General features: G+C 41.3%; 2 protein-coding genes across 2 annotated transcripts in view; both read left to right on the forward strand.

Moving 5' to 3' along the window:
• Positions 1-898: 898 nt before the first annotated feature.
• LOC111147498 (ripply transcriptional repressor 2) lies at positions 899-5,105 on the forward strand. Its single transcript, XM_022503514.1, has 3 exons — positions 899-1,255; positions 1,577-1,641; positions 4,958-5,105. Exons 1-3 carry the CDS (start codon positions 899-901, stop codon positions 5,103-5,105), a joined length of 570 nt encoding a protein of 189 aa, XP_022359222.1.
• A 2,119-nt stretch (positions 5,106-7,224) lies between these two features.
• The window catches only part of LOC111147849 (cytochrome b5 reductase 4), an 87,380-nt gene continuing 72,961 nt past the window's right edge, over positions 7,225-21,643 (forward strand). Inside the window, 3 exon segments of the mRNA XM_022504101.1 lie at positions 7,225-7,288; positions 7,290-7,300; positions 11,281-11,434. Coding sequence (XP_022359809.1) covers positions 7,225-7,288; positions 7,290-7,300; positions 11,281-11,434 — 229 coding nt within the window.

Genomic DNA, 21,643 nt, shown 5'->3' on the forward strand with positions numbered 1-21,643 from the left:
AACTTTTCAAGATTTCATAATCATTCTACACACACCCTGCTTCCACAAAATAATTTCTAATTATCACTGAGGAACAAAATGCCAAGTCGTGACTTGTGTATACAGGAAATTTAAGGCTTTTCTTCAGGGGACTCTGGTAAGATGTTGAGGAAAATCACAAAAATAGGAGAAAATAATATAGATCTCTAAGCCTAAATCTTATGACTCCAATCTTAGGATCTCGCGGCTGGAATATTCAGTCTTTTACAATTTACCTTTTGTTATTTTTAAAAATTATTATCTACAAATAACAATAGGCAGACCCTAGTCTGTCACTACATTAACAAAAAATTTCCTTTCGACAGGAGTCTGCTCATACTCCCAGCTCTCATTCTGCCTAAAGAGGGGTTAAGGCCATTCCTTTTAATTCGGTCCGCATCCCAGCGTTTAGCTGACGGGATGCAGAGCTTGTTGCACTGACCACATCCCCAAAAGCCTCGAGTCAAACAAAGACGAGCCACTTGGCCTTTTTGCAGAAATACACAAAACGTGTAGAATTGCTTAATTTTATCTCCTCCTAGACTCTTCACTTGGAAATTGGCTGCTCGGGCGAATGTTGTTTTTTCCCCCCGCAGCCATGTGTCGAAGAGCGATTAACACTCGCTCAACAAAACCCATTCCCGGGCCATTTGGGAGTTGCACGCGTTCGCACCCGGGGTTCAGCCCGTTGAGCCTTCACGCGCAACCTTTTTGTTTATGCGGCGAGCTGGGGAGAGAGGGGCGGAGAGGGAGCGCAGCTCTCAGTATGCAGCAGACAGCCGGGGTATATATATAAAGCTCGGGTCCCGGGTCTGGCGGAGGGAAGAGGCCCGGCTGGCCCGCGAGCTGGCAGCCGCCTTCTGCTGGGCTCCGCCGCGCCATGGAAACCGGGGAGCCTTCGGCTAGCGGAGCCGCCGAGTGCGCGCCCCGCTGTTGCCACCGCTTCCCACCTGCGGGCCCGGACCTCACGCCGCGGCGCCGGGTCGCGGACTCCGGCGGCGGCGCCTCCCCCACCCCGGCCCTACCGCCCGCGTCTCCCCAGCTCCTCCCCTCCGCTCTCCGCCCCCCGCCGGCCCCGGGGCCGCGCTCGGCTGCGGGCGGTCCTGCCGGGTCTGGGCTCCCGGCTCCTCGGCGCACATTGGGTCCCCCACCCCGCAGATCCGCAAGCTTCTGGAGACCGTGGGTTGACGCCAGAGGCTGCAAGGAGGAGGGGGCGTCGCAGCACGCGGTGGGGGCGGTGAGTGAGCGCGCGCCCCGGGCCGTGCCTCCCCGGAGGACGGCTGAGCCACCGGGACTGGGTATGCCCTGCCCGAGGGAGACACACGCCCCGCCCGCCCCTCGCGTACGCTCGCGCCCGCCCGGGGCCCTACCGGAGGCCCCGTGGGTCCTGATGCTGCGAGGGTGTCCTCCAGAGCCACCGACACACGGATCCGGCCCGGAGCGAGGCTGCTCAGAGCCCCGGGGGTCACCGTTCCCCGCGAGCGCGAGGAACACTAGACCACTTTCCCCCTTTCTAGAAGGTGAGTGGTCACTGTGATTGATTTCCTTTCGTCCCCAGATGCCGGACGACACCGGGGTGACCGAAGCCTCAGGAAAGCCTTCCCAATACAGACACCCAGTCAGGTGAGTGACAGGCCTCACGGAAGGGCTCCCGCTCCTCCAGCGCAGGGTAGAGCCGGCAATCGCAGCGCCTAGGTCCCTGGCTGGCCTTGCGGTTCTCTCTGGGAAAATCTGTCTTCAGGGATCCCAGAGGTTCTTTACTCATCGAATTGATAAAGGTGGTTCACGCTCTCACCTAAAAGAACTGTTAATCCGTGCCCACTCAGTAAACTCTTCAAGAGTCTATTATAAAGAGGGAAAGTGGTTGGCATCGTCCAAACCGACCGGTGACATCTTGTGTCTGCAAGCCAGTTTTGTGTTGTTTAATGCTAAATGGTTCGAATGAAATTGACTTCACAACGGGCAGAGTGTGTATATTCTTACTCTTTTGCAAACCAGAAGGAAGAATGGTGTTCATAGTTGCAGATCGCGCTTGACGTGGAAGAGAAAATGGAGTGTGATGAAAATCGTAAAGATCAAGAAGCTTCCTAAAAGGGATCGAGGTTACTTAACATGACAGTGAAGAGCTAGTTTCCCGTAGCTAGCCCCGGGAAGGGAAGTCGGCCTTTCGGTGGAAATCTTTGTAGCTTTTACTCAGGTGAAAGGTTCATTCTGCAGTTTGCTGGCTTCAGAGGGTTGTGAAATGCAGAGACCATGGTATTTGTATGTATATGTTTATAAGTAGCTTGTAGAGCTCGATGAATGTTGATTAATTTTCTATGTAGTGATGGACACAGGAAAAAAATAACTACACCCCTTTGGCAAGTGTTGTAATAGTTTAGTTTGGTCAGTTTTAGCAGTATGTAAAGGATGTGAAGTACCTAACTGGGCCAAAAGGAGTGGGGCAAGATCTGGGAAGTGTGTATGACGGGATGTGGTTACCTAGCTGAACCTTAAAGTTAGCCAGATGAATGGTAGGTGGGGAAATGGAACAGAAGAAATAGCATAGGTGAAGGGATACAGAGTCATGGAACAACATGGCTCCCAATGGGAGCCTCAAGGACCTGGAATTGGGTGCATGAAGCTGTGATCATTCTAGCAGGTAAGCCATAGGCCGCATCTTCTACACCTTGTTGTAGAGTTTTGTCCTATTCCTGAGTGTGGCATTGGGAATCCATGGCCTTTATTTTGTGGATGGTACTGGGTGTTACTCAAAGCTAGTATGATCAATTTATGTTTCAGAAAATGCACTAAGAAAATGGTATATAGAATTAGTTAGAAAACCAAAATGAAATTGGAAGTTACTGTAATTCAGACAAGCTATGATAAAAAGCCATTCTAAGGCATTAGAAGTAGGGATGGGACTGGGTGAATTTGGGGAATGCTTAGGTGACATAATAGATTAGGCTTATAATGTATTGGATATGGTAGGTAAGGAAGAGTTGAAAAGACAGAATGGCTTCCGAGTTTGTGTCTAGCGACCAGATGAATGCTGTATTAACAGAGTGGAAAATAGGGTTTAAAACAGATTTGGGGAACAAGAAAATGAGTCCAATTTTTCATATATTGTATTTAGTGTGCCTATGGGGTTTCCAAATAGATATGTCCAGTAAGGAGCTGTGCACCCACACACTAAGGGGCCTGGAGTCAACATCTTAAGAGGAAATACAGACAATTGGGAGTCTTCAATAAATGAACAGTTGAAGAAATCATGTCAGTAGATCAAGTTTTCCAGGGGAGTGAGAGAGGAGAGATGATCACTCTTGATAAAACACTGGGGAAGGCCAATACCAGCCTGTATACAGAGAAAAAGCCATCTGCAAAGGATACTGAGAAAAATCACTCAGAACAGGGAAGAATTCAGGAAAGTGTGAAGTCCCCGAAAGAGAAGTGGTTACTCAGAGATTCTGGGCAGAGTGTGGTAACAGTTAAAAAACATTCTTTGGGTTTGACAGTTCCAGTTGAGCATTAGAAAATTATGTTTCCGGGGCGCCTGGGTGGCTCAGTGGGTTAAGCCTCTGCCTTCGGCTCAGGACATGATCTCAGGGTCCTGAGATTGAGCCCACATAGGTCTCTCTGCTCAGCAGGGAGCCTGCTTCCCCCCTCTCTCTACCTGCCTCTCTGCCTACTTGTGATCTCTGTCTGTCAAATAAGTAAATAAAATCTTAAAAAAAAAAAGAAAATCCTGTTTCCTATATAAGAAATCCCTTTCTTTTCTGGACTACTATAGCCATTTATTTGTACTTCTTTTAATTTTATTTTTATTAATTTCTATCTTGAATACTGTTGAGTATTTCTCATTCTTTTTACTCAGTTGTCAACTTCTTAAGGATAGGAACTGATTTTTTTCATCTTTGAATTATGAATTTCATCTGGCACAAGAGATCACTAAAATTGTTATTGAATGACTGCATTATTGATGATTGCTTATTTAGGGACCAAAATTAAAACTCTTTTTGTCATTCGCTTAGGAACATTTATAAACTACATTGCTTACTTTTCTGCCCTTTACAATGGAGTATACTGAGCATAATGTGACCTTCTCTCTGTTAGAAGCACTCTGTTACAAATGGGTACATGGGACGAACTACCCTACGCTAAAATGCACTATTGTTGGTGGGTCAGCCATATCCTTCTTTCTTCTTTGCTTTGGAGGAAAATAAAAGAAGACTAGATGGCAAAATTAATACTTGTGAAAAATTTGAAATTCTGAGGCAATTGTGTTATATGCAAATTGTATAAAGCCAGAATTATTCTCACTATCCCAATATAGTATTCCAAATTCAGTTGTATGAGGAAAGGGGAAGGAGATGGGATCAAGGCTGGTCCCAGAGGAAGCCTTCTTATAGCCCTGGTGTGAGTACATAGAAAAACTTTAAAATACTGCTTTTTGTACTCTTCTAAATGTACGTTGTTAGCTACATCTGCAACTAACAGTTAAATCTGTGAGTTTTAATATACTAGGTGATTTCTGCTTTTCTGGAAGGTGCATAATATTTTGTTGTCTTTATAAAGTTGGGTTTGAGAATTTTTAATATAATTGTAGGATTCATTTTTTTTCTCCAAAGGATTTTGGAAATTGGAAGACAATCCCCCATCTGTATATTATTAAGAATAAATATATCTATAACACCTGAAGTGAGCTAAATATTTACCACAAAGGGTGTGAATTTTTTTGATCCAGTTTACAGCTTGGATAAAGTCTTAAAATGATTAACTAGTTTTTGATACTTTGGCAACTAGACTCCCATGACACCTGAGATTATAGCAATTTTAAACTATCTAAAGGCATTCATCAATTGTTAAGTATATGGAACTCTTAAAATTTGAACACTTCATGAGTATAAGGATTCTGAATGTGAAAAAAAATAAAGCATATTATGTTGTCTGCTTCTTTCAGACTATTTTGGCCAAAGTCAAAGTGTTATGATTACTTATATCAAGAAGCAGAAGCTCTTCTGAAAAATTTTCCAATTCAAGCCACAATTTCATTTTATGAAGATTCTGATAGCGAAGATGATATTGAGGAGCTGATCTGTGAAAATTAACCTGATTAGTTACTTGTGATGACATTCAAAGCTTATAGGATTTAAATTTAGTGTACAAATGTATCATAATCCTTCAAACTAATTTATTTGTATATAAATTATTAATAAAATGAAATATTTTGTAATTCTATAGTAGTTTGGCTTTTTTTACCCTTACACTATAAGTCATGCTACCAATCACACAATACTATGTGTTTGCTAGCAGATGGTGGAAAACACTTTAAATCATTGCCCATAATTGAGAATGGGAATTAATGCCATGGTTATTAAATCTTAAGGGTTTTTAATGAATGATGAATCAAGTAATACTCACTTTAATACTCCTCTGCTGCCCTTAAATCCAGTAGTAAAATAGCACTGGTGTACAATAATTAGAGCACTTCATTGAGGGACCCCCAGAATTTTTTTAAAAAATGTTTAAGTGAACATGACTTGTATGGAATCTAAAAAAGGAGAGCCCAAAGGCTAGAATTTGATCTTTTTTTCCATTTCTGTGTAAGGGGGAGCTAAGACATTTGGCAGATATGAAACATTCTTCTATAGCATCACCTCCTTTGTTCTGACTCCTTGCTCTTGGTATTGTCATTTACAGATTTTCTCGTGGGAAGTGAAATAAGACATTCTCAGTGACTAGTTTTTTTAAAATGTAGACTTACAGAAGAATACATGATCATTTAATGACAGAGAAAACAGGAGCACATTGCAAGTAGAGGTAACCTAGACTATGGTCATGAAGTTCTTTAACTCAAATGCAGTCTCACAATAAACATTTTAATTGCAAATGTTTCTTAGTATCCCAGAATGATGATGGGTAGAGGTGAAGGTCAGAGATGGTTACCTGGCTAAGAAATGCCTCTTACTTGAATGGCTACATAGATCACTCACTTTTCCTTCTAATTGAAAAGATACTACAAACATTGATTTACAGGCACTCTAACGACAGGGCAGTTGAAATAGAGCAAGTTCAAATCATGTGTCAGAGTCAGGAAAAGTTAGTAATGGCAGGAGAACAGGGAGAGTTATTTAGAACTGTATTTCTTCTGAAAGCTTTCTCCTCACTGGATTCTACACTCAGGATGTGTGTGTTCTGCAAGGGATATGCAAAAATACCCACCAGGTCACCAATCTCGACCTTGATCATTAGGGACTTCTTTTAGGTGCTCGGTATTTGAACTTCTTTCAATCGTCCGAATAGTATGACAAGCCACTGCCATTTATCGAGTGCCTACTATTAACCAGGCACTGTACTAGGCAGTTTACATATGACATCTTGTTTAATTCTTACTGAAACCTAAGTCCACGGGGAAAATGAGACTTTGAGATACTTAAATAACTTGCACAAGCCTGCTCATTTATTAAGTGCAGAGATGGCATTCAAACTAAACCTCTTTGATATAACTGTTTGTCTCTTTCCGTGTAGCTTTCAGCGAAGAGAGGAAGTTGGATGAGGAGGAAGAACTTGTGAGTGGGTGAATGGAACAGGAGACTTTACTAACTTCTTTGACTCATTCGTTTGTCATTAGCGAGGGTTCTTAAAGGTGAAGCTTCACCTCATAAGCGTGGCTGTGGCTGTTTGCATTTGACGCCTTAGCTCTTAAAAGTTCGCTTTCTTGTGCAGCCGGGTGCTTTAGAGGAGAGAATCTCAGAGAAATAAAAATCTTTTGATAGTATTATTTTATTCCGTATTTCAAGTAGTGTGAGGGTAGGGCTTAACAACAGACACTTGCGTTCTGGGTTAAGACGAGTCTACAAGAATTTATACTCAGATTCTGTCAGCACCAAGGCTAAGGAACAGCTTCGCTCAGTCTTTAACCCTTCCACGGAATAGCTGTCACCTCACTACGGTGCTGAAATTCAGGGTGCAGGGCTAACGCCGCACACGTACTTCTGTCGGGCTCCTTCCCTGCCGGCGCTGCGCTTATCCCGTTGGCTCCGCCCCCCGCGGCCTCGACGTGCTGCGTCATGGCGCGCCTCACCCCGGCCGACCCCGGAAGTGGGCTGGGGGCTTGGCCTCTGCCCGGCCTCGGAGCCGGAGCCGGAGGTGTTACCTTAGGGGAGTCCAGCTGAGCGATCCTGTCAGGCGGCGGACCCAGGGCAGGGCCGGGGCCAGGGGTCCAGGATGCTGAACGTCCCTTCCCAGTCTTTCCCGGCCCCCAGCTCGCAGCAGCGCGTCGCCTCCGGGGGGGCGTAGCAAGGTAAGTGGGTGACACCGTGCCTCTTTTTCAGCTCGCCTCCCGCCGGCGTTCGGTAGTACCGAACGGTCCATTCTCTCTTTCGGCCCCCTCTTCCACCTCCTGTCCTCCTCCCTTCGTTCCTCCTGCCCTTGCTGGTTATCTCTTTCCCCGGCCGTCTGCAGTCCTCGAACTATCCTAACCTCCCTTTCTCTCAGCTACCGGCCCCTTCCCCCCCCCCCCATCCTCTTTTCCCCTTCTGGGAAGTCTTTTCCCGCGAATTAAAGTGAGTTGTATATGACAGGGCCAGCACCGTGCTTTTGCCGTTACCGTAGGTACTCAGTATTAGCTTCCTTCCCTCAATCTATCCTCGTCTTCGGTCTTTTGTACTGCCCTTTCTGAAAGGAGTTGTGAGTGATCTGGGTTCCCTAGGCGAAGGGAAAGGTTGGGCGGTAGCGACATTGACCAGTGACCATCCTCCAAAGGTGGGGACTCCCAGAGCTAGGGAAAATGAGGGGAGCCAGAACAAATGTCTACAATCCTCCCGTGGTTTTACGGGCACTTCTCTAAGTCATGCTGGCTTTCTTCTTCTGGTACCTGTTTTATCACACTGTCTTTACTATTGATACCTCTTGCTGACTTTGAAGCTAATATAATACTCTTTTTGTTGAATATAGTTACTGTTAGCAACAGGTGGAACGCAAATGTGTTTTATATTTATAAAACTTAATAAAATTGTCTCCTGTGCAGTTATTTGTTAGTTCCTCGTTCTGTAAGTTCATCTTCATGTTTTGTTTATATTTTGTTTTTGAAACTTCCACCTACTTGGACCACTCCCCCCAACCCCGCATTTCTGGACTCTTATGTCTTAGAATAATTTAGGATATTTGCTGACTTTTTTTTTTCTCTCCACTTAAACTTGGAGTTGACTCTAAATCAGAATTGTGGATTCAGAGATCTGTAGCTTTCATTAGCTTTTCAGAGGTTTGTAACTCCAGATAATAAGAATAATAAAGCTGGGATTTATTCGGTGCTTACGGTATGTATGTATGTTCTAAGTATACTGAGTGCTTCATGTGTAGTGTATTAACTCATTTAATCTTTACAATAATCCCACAAAATGGTTGCTTTTGTTATCTCTATATCACAGAAAAGAGAACTGGTTAAGAAATGTTGCTTTGGACCCTAAAAGTTTGATGTGATGTGACTCTGGCCGTGATACTATTTATCACATTTATTGCTCCATAGCTCCATATATCATCCAGCTATCTAATCATCTGTCCCCTCCTTCTTGATGTTTGACCTTTTCTGTCCTTGAGCTAAATGCTTGGCTCATAGTATAGTCTTTTTGGAGAAAAAATTTCTGAATTAAAATATAAGAGTTGCTGGCCTTCTGTGTTAAAACTGTAAACCACATTCTTAGCATCCTTTTAAAGGAGAAAGCTCAGAGGCAAAGACAGAAGGTCCACAGGAGGTGATGGCAAAGGTGAGTCTTTGGATCCAAAAAGAGAACGAAATACAGTTATTGCACAATTTGCAAGGAAACTGAAACTTTTTCTCCCCCTTTATGAAATGAGGTAATCTTGCACATATCAGAACCTGATTCAGGATTGTGTGCAATAGGAAGAGGTTGAAAAAAATAGAAGCCAGTTCAGGCAGTTGTATATCATAATAGTGAAAAGCATAGACTTTTGGGTGAGAAAGACCCAGATTCTTTTCCCAACTCCTGTGACTTAGTCTCTGAGTCTCAATTTTCTCAGGTGTAAAAGAGAATAATAGTACCCATTTTATAGGGCCGTTCATAGGATTAAATGAGATGTTTCTTGGTATGTGGTAAGCACTCACTGTGTTACTTGCTCTTAGACTTTCATTCAGATTCCATGGATTGTTGTATGGTTGTTGTGTTAAGCCCTGAGCACAGTGTCTGGTATGGAGTATGTATTCTACATATGATTTTTTATTATTCTACTAATACTAGTAAATAATTATTTTTTGAAAACCTACCATATGCTGGAGATGTGGTCTCTGTTTCCAAGGAGTTTAGTCTAATAGGTTGTACAGACTAATAAAGAGTTTGTATAAATGTCATATGTACTATAACTGTGTGTTATGACCACAGAACGGTTGGGGTCAGAGGAGGCTTCTGGAGGAGACAGTGTCTGTAGAAGAAAGGGAAGGAATTGGGCCAGGCCAAGGAGCAGGTATTTCCTAGCAATCGAGGAATCAGTTCCCATTTAGCTAAAGTATTTAATAGGAAGGAGCAGAAATTAAAACTCAGAGCTAGCAAGGTAAACTATGAGCAGATATAAAGGGCCTGGTAAGCCACTCTAGGGAATTTAGAGACATTATTATAAGGTAGTGTGGGGAGCCACTGAAGGAGAGAGGGCCCATAGTTAGATCTGCATTTTCTGAAGATTATGCATTAACTACCCAGTGGATTATGGAATCCATACAAACGAGTGATGAGATGAGTGATTTTGGTTTGGAATGGGAACGATCATATTCTTGTACTTTACTTCATTTATGGGGACCAAGAGACCTAGAAAGTTTCAGGATGGTGAGAATGGGATGATGTAATTGGTAGGAAGGAAGGTGAAATTGCAGTGGTACTGCAGACCTATTAACTTGGTTATTTTGGGGGTAAATGTATGCCTACAATAGACAAGATTCCAGAAAGTGAGGTATATAAATATCTTAGTGTATTCAGTGTGTTATAACAGAGAACCGTATACTTTATAAAGTGGATTATAAACAACAGCAATCTATTTCTCACAGGTCTGGAGACCAGGAATTCCAAAGTCAGTGCACCAATGAGTTTGGTGTCTGATGAAGGCCTGATTCTTGGTTCACAGCCATTTTTTCCACATATCCTCACATGACAGAAAGGATGAAGGAGCTCTTTGAGGCCTTTTTAATAAGCATTCATGAAGGCTCTACCTTTATGATTTAATCACCTACCAGAGACCTTCCTAATACCATCACATTGGAGGTTAGGATTTCAGCATGAATTTTGGAGGGGCACAGTCAGTCAGTCTGTAGCAATATACTTCTTCAAATGGGCCTTCTTTTACGTTAAACATTCCTCTGGTACTATGTTACAAATGAGTTGTACAAGTTCAGACAGTAGCTCAATCCCATCCTTGAAAAATTTCCACTAGGTTGTCTTAATTGGTTAAAATATTAGTAATACCTCCCATCCAAAAGCCTTTAAAGTGTATTTTGAAAAAGCAAAAAACTACCAAAACCAAACATCCTTTACCAAATCTTCTGTGCAGGGGTAGGAAAGCTTTTCTGCAAAGGGCCAGATAATAAATATTTTAGGGCCACACAACAATTCAGTGTTTTTACTACCATCACCACCACAACATGTGAAAATGATTCTAAGCTCCAGGATGATACAGAAACAGGCATGGGCCAGTTTGCCAAACCCATCCCTAGAGTGTTATAGTTTTTTTTTTTCTCCCATTATTTGAGAACTTTTGTTTCTTTGTGAATTCTTAGAAAAAAGATTGCTGCCTCATGATTTCTAATACTTTATGTATATTGACAAAGAAAATCAACTTTAACTGGCCATTTATATTTTCCTTGTTAAATCTCTTGTGATTTTTAAGGGGAAGAAATTTTGGTCCAAGTTGGTAAGTGACTCCAACATATTCGTGACAAAGCAGAGCCAGGACCAAAACTTGTTTTCTGACTCCAGGTTCAATACTGCTCTTGTTTTATTAGATACCATTATGGTGAACATTTGTGTGCCAGAATTTCTAAGCCCTACCTCATAGTCCATGTGTTTTATATCATTCTGTTTATAATTCTAATACAGCAGAGATGATTTTGACAACCACCTAAATCTGTTAAAAAAAAAACTGTAGAATTGTTAGATTTGAGTTTTCTTACCTTTTTGAATGAGAGTAAGAGAAATGATGCAGTCCACAGAGAAGCAGCAGGTGGGGCAGGGGGAAGCAGCTGACTCAAGCCACATTGAATTTTTCCCTGTTCTTTTTTAGGTCCCTCTAAAACAGGGCAGAAGTCTTATGGATTGGATTCGCCTCACCAAAAGTGGAAAGGATCTAACGGGATTAAAAGGCAGGTTAATTGAAGTAACCGAAGAAGAACTTAAAAAACACAACAAGAAAGATGATTGTTGGATATGCATAAGAGGTATGTGGTATTTATTATGTACTGCAAAAAGTTTTGGCTGGGCTTTCCAGTTGTAATGCCATATGACTTAATGATCCTATTATTTGATGATAAGATTCACAATTAGATAACAAAAATATGCCTTAAACTGGGCCATAAAGTATATAATTCTGAATTTCGACAATATTTCATTCTTAGGTACCTGTTTACATAGCCTACTGGCACTCATACTCTCTTAGCAAGAAAGCAAGTGCTTGCCAGGCAGTTATTCAGTAACACTAGTTTATATACAATCACGTCCCACCTTAGTGCCTCATGACAGAATCATTTTGAATGGGAGAAATTGTTCTGCCAGAAAAAATGTCTCTGAGAATCGAAAGTAAATCAGAAAGCCTGTGTGTAAGCCAAATTTTAAGTTCTTGCATGAAGCCATTTTTATTATTTAATGTAAGTTTCTTAGCTTATTAATTACCTGATTTTTGTAGCCCATAGCAAAGTACAAGCACCAAACTAGAAATAAGTGGATTGGAGAGAGTGAGCAGAGAGATAGGAGAGTAGCTGATAAAAGCAGACCTTGTGGTAATCAGCAGCCTCGCATCTCACATGGGAACAAAGGCAATGAAGGGCATGGGAATGTATAGTGGGCTTCTGTAGCAATGTCATTGAGTCATCCAGATATGGTTAAATATGCCACGGTCCTTAAAGTGTCAGTCCTTCACTGGTGTTACACAATTGTAATTTTATTATTGTATAATTATGGTATGTTGTCAGTTATCCTGATTACACTGTGACCTGTATGAGGGTAGAGACCATGTCATGGCAGTCAGACTGTTCTGTCCGTGGTGGCTGGCACATAGAGGTCATCAATATGTGTTGTTTGTTGAATGAATTTGCTTAACATTTTAAAGAAGTTTTGGTACTTAAAGAGGTTGTGTGGTTGTCGTAGTAGATTGGAAAGATGGAAAGGTATCAGTAGGCACTATTAGTTTGCTAGGAATGCCCAAACAAAACAGCACAAACTAGGTGGCTTAAACCACAGAAAATTACCTCCCCACCATTCTGGAGGCTAAAGTCTGAGATCAAGGTGCTTTTTTCACAAGGCTATGAAAAGAAGAATGTCTGTGTCTCTCATCTAGCTTCTGCTGGTTTGCTGCCAATCTTTGAAGTTGCTTGGCTTGTACCCATCTGCCTGCAACTTCACATTGCATTCTCCCTGTATACTTGTCTGGGTCCAAATTTCCTATTTTTATACAGACCCCAGTCATATTCAATTAAGACCCTACCCTACTCAAGAATGACCTCATCTAATTATATCTGCATTGACCTATATCCAAATAGGGTCACGTTCTGAAGTACTTGGGGGTAGGACTTCAGCATATGAATTTGAAGGGTACGCAGTTCAACTCATAAAAGACACAGTTAGAGTGTGAAATTTTTTTCAGTGGCAAAGGGGGTGGATTCTTCAGCAGGTGATGACATAGTTTGTTCTAAGATAGAAAAACAGCTGCTCAACTCCTCAAAGTTTCTCAGAGAAATACAGCTGTGGATAGTATTCATAACTTGGAATGAGGATTCTGCTAGATGCAAAAAACTCCTTTTGCCATTTTATTTTATTTATTTATGTAATTTAAAAACTTATTTGGGAGAAAGAGAGAGCATGTGTATGTGTGTGCCTCAGAGCGGGGAGGGACAAATGGAGAGGGAGAGAGACAGATTCACCGTTGAGCTTGGAGCCTGACATGGGGCGCCATCTCCTGACTCTGAGATCATGACCTTAGCCAAAATCAAGAGTCAAGCACTTAACTGACTGAGCCACCCAGGCCCCCTTCCTTTTGCCATTCCATAGGGTTTTGAATACCCTTCTTGCTCTTTCTCCATACTGCCCATTTGTTTTACCAGGTATAAGTATCTGATAGAAAATGACCCCCACACTTTGCCTGAGTGTTTTCTGCTAGGCTGGGTGAGGTGGAGGTCAGTGTCCAGAAGAGTCTCTCAGCTGGTCCAGGCTTAGGCATGTGAATTCTGTTTCTACAGTAGGAAGCCACTTCTCCAGAAAACTCACTTATGTGAACCCTTTGTGTCTTAGTGATGTTAGATAAATGAGGCATTGATATAACGCAGTCATACTTTATTATTCATTTGGTGTATTGATAGACATAAGGAACTATTGTGCTGTGTTTGGAAAGTAATACGTACACTGCTCCCAGTTATATGTTTTCTATAAGGATTGAATGTATGGCACCTCTTCTGGTAAGGTTGTTTATTAGAAGATAAAATTTGTTTAAAGTCTCTGTTATTCTGTTAGTAATAAGGCTTTTTTCCCCTTTGCAAGAAGTTAAGTGTCTTTTTTCCCCCCCTTTTTTGATGAGTTCAGTTTATATCATCAAGAAACACTCAGTTTATGTGGTGCTCTTTAAGCTTCCCCTCTAATAGGAGAGGATAAAATGACTGATGGGTGGACACATCTGAGAGTGCCATAAGAAGCTATAAAGAAAGTGACATCAGATTGGAAGGAGGGAAATGTGTGGGTTAGGAAAAACAGAGACAGTGTTGTAGTAGCGATAGCTTAGAAGCTGTGGACAGGTTTTCATCAGAAAATAAGGAGGAAGAACATCAAAGTGGAGGGAAAATCCTAACCTACAGACACAGAAAAGCTTGAGATATGTTCTAGAACTTGGGTTAATTGTTGGACAGTTATAAAGAAGACTAGAAAGGTGAGCTAGGTCAGATTGAAAAGGATCTTGGAAGCCAGGCTGAGAAATATGTCCTTAATTTAGATGGCAGTATGAGCTCTAGAAGGTATATGGATATGGGGACAATGTGAAAGGGTATGCCCTAGAAACATTAGTCTTGTGGTGGGTATGGTGAATTAAATGGGACAAAAAGCATTTAGCTCATTACAGAAGTTAAGGTGGTATTGGGGGAACCAGGATGTTGACAAAGACAGTGGAAAGTAGGATGAATGTGAGGCAAAAAGATTAAACAGATTACTGCTAATTTCTAAGACATAATTTAAATCATAATTTAAAGTAAGCATATGACTAAATGTTATCTTTTTCTTATTGTTCTAGTTTAAAATATAAATGATATCTTCTTAAAAGGGGAGTGTATGCCAAATTTAGCTTCAAAGGTCAGAGATAATATTTGGGCCCAAGTTTTAATCAAAGCTGTATCATAGGGAAACATGGTATCATGGTATCATTTTTCCCTCCTTGATAAAATATTAAATTCCTCATTTGTCTGACAATTGCCCCATATTTAGATCGCTTCCAATTTCAGCTGATTGGGTTAAGGTAGACACAGTTTTTTCTAAGAGATCTTAGACAATATACATTTGGGTGTGGGTTTTTATGGCTAATATTATGGAGATTATTTTCTTTTCTTGAGTATATATCAGTATTTATACACATGTTCAGGTGTGTTGAGTCCAGTTATATTCCTAAAAATAATAGTGCGTAAATAACACTTGGCTGGCAGCAGACTGTAAAATGTAAACTAAAATGAGAGCACTGGCTTAGAGTGATCTGCAAGGCAGTGTATGGGGTTTCCAGTTCGTTCAGTTAATCACCATTTTCTGTGAAGTATGTAATTACTGTAATGCAGTAAGAAGGAACTGGAATGTTGAGGGAATAGATAGGAGTGATAATGCTTTTTTAAAAATCTTGTTGAATTTACCGTTAAGGCATACTTTCGTGGTTTCCTCCGTTATTGCTGTTTCTTTCTCGAGAACTAAAGGTGACTTACAAATGTGCGAAACTGTGAGCAAACATCTGAATCACTCATCTGTGACAGCTCTGTAGAGCTTAGATCAGACTTTGTTTCCCCTGTAGTGTATTTTATTGCAGGATGTAGTCAGTGTGGGTAATGATATATTGTTATGAAATCATTTTTTGGCAGCATGGTATATGGCCTTTGATCTCCGTGAGAGTGAGTGCAGCAGGATACAGTCATTTGAATGAATGGTATTTAGAAAAATTTGATTATGGTCAGTAGACTGGGTTGGGCTCTGTGCTCAGTGGGGAGTCTGCTCGAGATCTCTCCCTCTCCCTCTGCCCCTCCCCCCATGGCACGCACACACACGCACACGCACATGTTTGTGCCCTATCTCTCTCTCTCTCAAATAAATAAGTAAAATCTTTAAACAGTTTATTAGATTAAGTTACTCATAAGGGATTTAATGGATTTCATTTATAACTTAGAAATAAACATGCTTTGATTTCTCCTAATGCTGATTATCACATCCTAGTAAATTAAAGAGGCCTGCTTGAGATCACTGTAAAAGTGACTTCAAATGGGTCCATACTTTTGTGTTTCATTACTATTTAGAATATCTTGGGGCACCTGGGTAGCTCAGTTGGTTGAGTGACCAGCTCTTGATTTCAGTTCAGGTCATAATCTAAGGGTCCTGGGATCGAACCCTGCCTCTGTTCTATGTGGGGTATGGAGCCTACTTGGGATTCTTTCTTCCTCCCCCTCCACCCCTCCCCACCATGCTCGCTCACTTGCTCTCTCTCTCTCTCTCTCTTAAAGAAAAATAAAAAAGAGGGACACGTGGGTGGCTCAGTTGGTTAAGAGTCTGCCTTCAGCTCAGGTCATGATCCCAGGGTCCTGGATCGAGCCTCAGCAGGGAGCCTGCTTCTCCCTCTCCCTCTGCCCTTCCCGCAACTTGTGTTTTCTCTGGCTCACTCTGCTCTCTCTCTCAAATAAATAAAAAATCTTAAAAAAAAAAAAAAAAAGAAAATCTTGGTAAATTGATTCTGAGAAATATTTTGTCCTATTATATTTCTAGTCCAGCTTCCTAGATTTCTAGATACATTTACAGTAAACATTTTTAAATTTTACATTGTAGGATGGTCGTGTGAATTAATGTACGTACAGTCAATTCTCATTATTCGTGAATTCCAAATTTACAAATTTGCCTGCTCACTAAAATTGCTTTGTAACCCCAGAAATCAATACTCACAGTGTTTTCATAATTATCTGCAGACATGAGCAGCACAGGGGAAAATGTGTTTGGCCCTTCCTACTTGAGGTTGCACAAGGAGATGCTCTGCCTTCCTGTTTCTACTCTCATACTGTAAAGATGCGTCTTTTTCGAGGTCTGTTTAGCGCCATGTTTTTCATATTTTGTGTTTTTTGTTGATGTTTTTGGTTTAAAGAGCCCGCCAAGTATAGTGCTAAAGACTGTGCTGTGCCTCACAGAGAAAATATGTATGTTAAATAAGCTTTGTTCCGGCATGAGTTCAGTGCTGTTGGCTGTGAATTAAATGTTCATGAAGCTACAATACATATTGACTAAGGTGTCTTTAAACAGAAATACACTTTGAGCACCGCGGTTATGTATCATTTGACAAAAATGTGACCAGAGGCGTGCAGGAACCTAACGCTGCCTTTTTTCCTCCAAGGAGCAATGGTTCAGTGTTTGCTAATTCAGTGTTCACAGTGACTTTGTAGAACATAACTGCCAAGAAAAAAGAGAACCAACTAGGCTGTTGTTGTTTTTTTTTTAATTTATACTCCAGAAATAAAATAAGTTTTATACTTTTGGGGTTAGATTCAAGTCTGCCAAGAACAGAGCTGATTTTTCCAACAGTAGGCTCTTTTCCTGAAGTCTCCTTAGCTCCTTGCTTCACTTTTATTTTGAGAAACTACAGTATTATTTGTCTCTAGCAGAGAAACTTTTTTCTTCTAAGAACAGCTTTTCAAATTTGGGCTGACCTTTTAATTTAAATGCAGTGTATTATCACAACTGTACAGAGCATATCTGAGCAGTAACGTACTTACTATTACAGGTAGCTCAGTCTTCTGTACGCAGTCCTCATTACTTCTGGACAGCAGATTGCCAAACATCTCTCTTCTGCTATTGCTTGCTTGCTTAGGAAATCCAAATCAACATTTTTTTACAGCTACATTTCCTGTTACTCATTTCTAATCTGATCTATAGATTTTCATGTTGTCTGTTCTCCCCTATGAAATGCAAGTAATCTCATCCTTGTCGATTTTAATCATTCTGTCCTGCTGACATCAAAGACGATTTGCTTTCTTTATCTCCTAAGCTGTCAGTCTTTTCCTTGCTTTTGTTTTTGTTTTTCAGTTTTCTTCTTTCCGTCCCTACCTTTCATCCACTAAAAATTCAGTAGTGGAAGAAAATGGGTGGTCTCGGGGCCTTGTCTGACCCACAAGGGTTTTTGCTTGACTCAGCAGTTTACAAACTTCAGCCAACGTTTTGAAGTTTTTTCTTCTGTGGGAATGTTTTTGATAATAAATTTAATTTTAAAAAGAGATATAGGGCCATTCAAATTTTCTGTTGTTCTTACGTCAATTGTTATATTATGTTTTTTCAGTGAGTTTGTTCATTGTAATTCTAGTTATTGACCATATTGACATAAAGTTGTTTACAATGTTCCCTTATTACATCTTTTGTGTCTTTAGGTTCTGTGGAGATAAACCCTTTTATAGTCCGGTTATTGCTAATGTGGGCTTCTCTTTTTCTTTTTTTTAACTGATCAGTCTTACTAGAAGTTTATCAATTTTATTAACTTTTGGTTTTGATTTTCTTTGTTGGTTGTCCATTTTCTATTTCATTAATTTTTACTCCTATCATAGTTAGGAAGATGGTTATTTTAAGACTCTTTTTCCTGCCGTATTGGCATTGATCTATTTACAGAGATAACTTGCAGTTACTCTTGTTGTGTTCTTGTTGAATTACCTGAGTCTAAGCTTTTATGCTTCAACTATTACAGTATACTTTCTCTGGTTTTATTATATTTAACTCTGGATTGAATCCTGATTTAGCATTTGTGTGTTGCTCACTTTGAGTGCCATATGTAAATTAATTCATTAAGAAATTACCATGAGGTGCCTATTACTTGTATTTCTTTTTTATGTTAATTAACAGTCATATAGGATATCCTTCTGGGACAGTTTTTATTTCTAGTAATTTAATGAAGCATAGCTTTTGCTTTTTTTGTTACCTGTGTGTGGTTGTCATCCATAAAAAAATAGAGAAGATAGTTTTGAACTTTTGCTCTATCTTGGCTCCCTCATTTAATCAATATTTCTCATCATGCACTCTATGAGGCTCTGGGGACAACATGGAAATATAAAACAGAGATGACTTTTGATTTTAGGGAATTTATAATGTGGTGGGGAGCACAAAGCATTAATCAAGTCTGACAAGGATTGTGAAGGAGAGGTACACTGTGCCGACTGATGACTACAGAAGATAGAGCTGAGATCTGAAAACTAAAAGAGAGTTAACTAGGCAAAGAGGAATGGAACGGCACTCGGGGGCTCTGGGAAGGAGCCTGTCAAAGGCTGGGTGGTGTGATCTTGTGAGAGAGAGATCACATACACACATGTGGGAGTTCACCTTGAATAGAAGGTGCTTAAAGTTAGTGATGTCTGCTGTCTTTGTTCTCTCCTTTGTATTGGAAAGACACACTTTTTTTTTGAAGACTGTATTTATTTATTAGAGAGAGAAAGAGAGCATGAGCAGGGTTAGGGCCAGAGGGAGAGGGAAAAACAGACTCCCCATGGAGCAAGGAGCCCGATGTGGGGCTTGACCTGAGCCAAAGGTGGATGCTTAACCCACTGAGTCTCCCAGGTTCCCAAGACACACTCTTTTCAAAGATCCCACTCTTTCTAAGACCATTTTCCTTCCTAGGGCTCATCTCCATGTGCTCTTATCAGCCCTCTCCAGCCTCCTCATGACTTTGGGCAGTTGTCTGTCTAGCACTATTTAACACCCTTTACTTTTTTGCTTTGTTTCTGCCAACAGCTTCTTCCTTTAATCTCTTCATGACATTGCCCTCTCGGGCTGTGTTTCATTACCTGAGCTTTCTTCTTTAGCACTTGGTGTTGGACTTCTGTGAGAACATCTATAAATTTTTGGCTATTTTTAGTATTTCTCCTATTTAAATTGAATTTGGGAATACTAATATACTGCTTCTCACCCTACCCCTAGCTTCCAGCAGAGGGCATGGCTCCTGGTTTAGTGTTCAGTAAATGTACCTTGAAGCATTTGTATATTTTGATATGTGTAGGAGTTTTAAACCATAGTATGGTTGTAATTATTTCACAAAGTAGTAACCAGTAGAGAAACTTGATATTTAATGTTTCTAGATTATTGGCCCCTGGAGTTCCTTAATCAGTTTGAAACTTTGTTATTTCTGGATAGTTTTCTTTATAGATTCATGGTCCATTATTGAGTTTTGAGCCTGATTTTAAAATGTGTCAGTATTTCCATTAAACTCCTTTTTTTTTTTTTTTTTTTTTAAAGATTTTATCTATTCATTTGACACACAGAGAGAGATCACAAGTAGGCAGAGAGGCAGGCAGAGAGAGAGGAAGAAGCAGGCTCCCTGCTGAGCAGAGAGCCCGATGTGGGGCTCGATCCCAGGACCCTGGGATCATGACCTGAGCCGAAGGCAGAGGCTTTAACCCACTGAGCCACCCAGGCGCCCCCATTAAACTCCTTTTTATAGTTTCTGTCTCTGTGATGAAATTTTCCTTGTTAAATGTCATCCACATTTTCTACTAGACTTTTTAAAAGATATTAATTATAGCTATTTTAACATCCCTGTGTAATAGTTCTAACATATACACCACCTTAAAGTCTGGTTGTGTTGCTGTTTCTCTCTCTCTCTCTCTCTTTTTTAAGATTTTATTTATCTGACAGACAGAGATCACAAGTAGGCAGAGAGGGAGGCGGGGGGCGGGGAGCAGGCTCCCTGCTGAGCAGAGAGCCCAACGTGGGGCTCGATCCCAGGACCCTGGAATCATGACCTAAGCCTAAAACAGAGGCTTTAACCCACGGAGCCACCCAGGCGCCCCTGTTTTTCTCTCTTGACAATGGGTTCTTGTCTTTTTTTTTTTTTTCCCCAGTGTGACTTGTAATGTCTGATTGAATGTCCCACATTGCATAATGTGCACAGTAGAACCTGAGGTATTTACACTTAGAAACGAGTACACTTTTTCTGGCGGACAATTCAATTGAGTCAGTCTGGGTAGCAGTTGAGCTGGTTAGGGGGTTTATAGTTGCCATTGTTACCATCAGCATACCACAGACTTCAAATTCCTCCCAGAGCAGGTTGCTGCTAGACTTGTTTGTTGTGGGTCCTGCAGTGGTAGGACTTTCTCCTTGTTCCTATTGCACTCTTAGCCAACAGCGTGCCTGACTGACTGTGTAGGGGCGGCTCCCTCCGTGCTCTAGATAATCTTGCTTGTTACTTGGTGTAAGACTTGTGGTTGAGGCAGAAGGGTTTGTGCAGTTTTCTTATTTGAACTTCCAGCTCAGGTGGGTTCTATGCACTTGAGCCCCAGAGACTGAACTCTTTTCAGTGCTTGTGTCAGTTCCCCAGTGGACATTCTCTTCTGCCTCATCCTCAGCACAAGATCTAGAATGCAGACAGGTTTTTTGCCTCTGCCCAACCTACCCCTCTCCTGACAGCAGAGCTTTGCCTTCTATCAGTAGGGTTGGAGGGGGAGGACAGGGCAGAGGGAGAAGGCTGTAAGCAATTGCCCTGCCTCCCTTCCATGGCTAGAAGTCCTCCATTTTGTATCAGCCCAGAACCCCGAGCCCCAGAGGCTTTGGGTGCCTCCCCCAGTGTTTATCTTGCATTTGCCTAGTGTCAGACCAGAGCACAGGGGGATGTGTTGTTTCCTTCCCTTTCCAGCAGCAGCTAACTTCTTCCTGGTATCAGTGTAGGAACTCAAGGATAGAGGCTTTACTGTACCTTCCCAGCAAATGGATAACTTTTGCTGCATGCGGGGTTTCATTCTGAAGCATGGGTGAATTTCTTGCGTCTGTCCCACCAGTAGCTGATAATTTGGGCAGTCCAAAAGAGTATATTGACTTCTTGGTACTCCTGCTCTACCCGCAAATCTTGGAGCAGGCATTATACACCAGTACCAACAGTATCATTTCTCAGAGCTGCCCTGCTCGTACTTCTCATGAGCATCTCTCATGAGGTGGGAAAGTATGAAAAAGAAATTTGTGAGTGGGTGGGTACAGAATCCCGTTTCTGAGGCCTTCAGGGTTCTAAAATAGCATCAGTGCACATTTGGCCCTTAAAGAGTGTGATAAAATTTCAGTTGTTTTATAGCAATGTCTCTTTTTCCCATGCTCTATCAAAGATGAAACAATTCATGTGTCCCATCTCCTCAGACCGGCTTATCATTCTGGATTTTAGATTATTTGTTGCCTTATGACCTTGTATGCTCCATTCC

The sequence above is a fragment of the Enhydra lutris genome, unplaced genomic scaffold, assembly GCF_002288905.1.
Source record: "Enhydra lutris kenyoni isolate GAN:26980312 unplaced genomic scaffold, ASM228890v2 scaffoldscaffold17, whole genome shotgun sequence".
Lineage (NCBI taxonomy): Eukaryota > Metazoa > Chordata > Mammalia > Carnivora > Mustelidae > Enhydra > Enhydra lutris.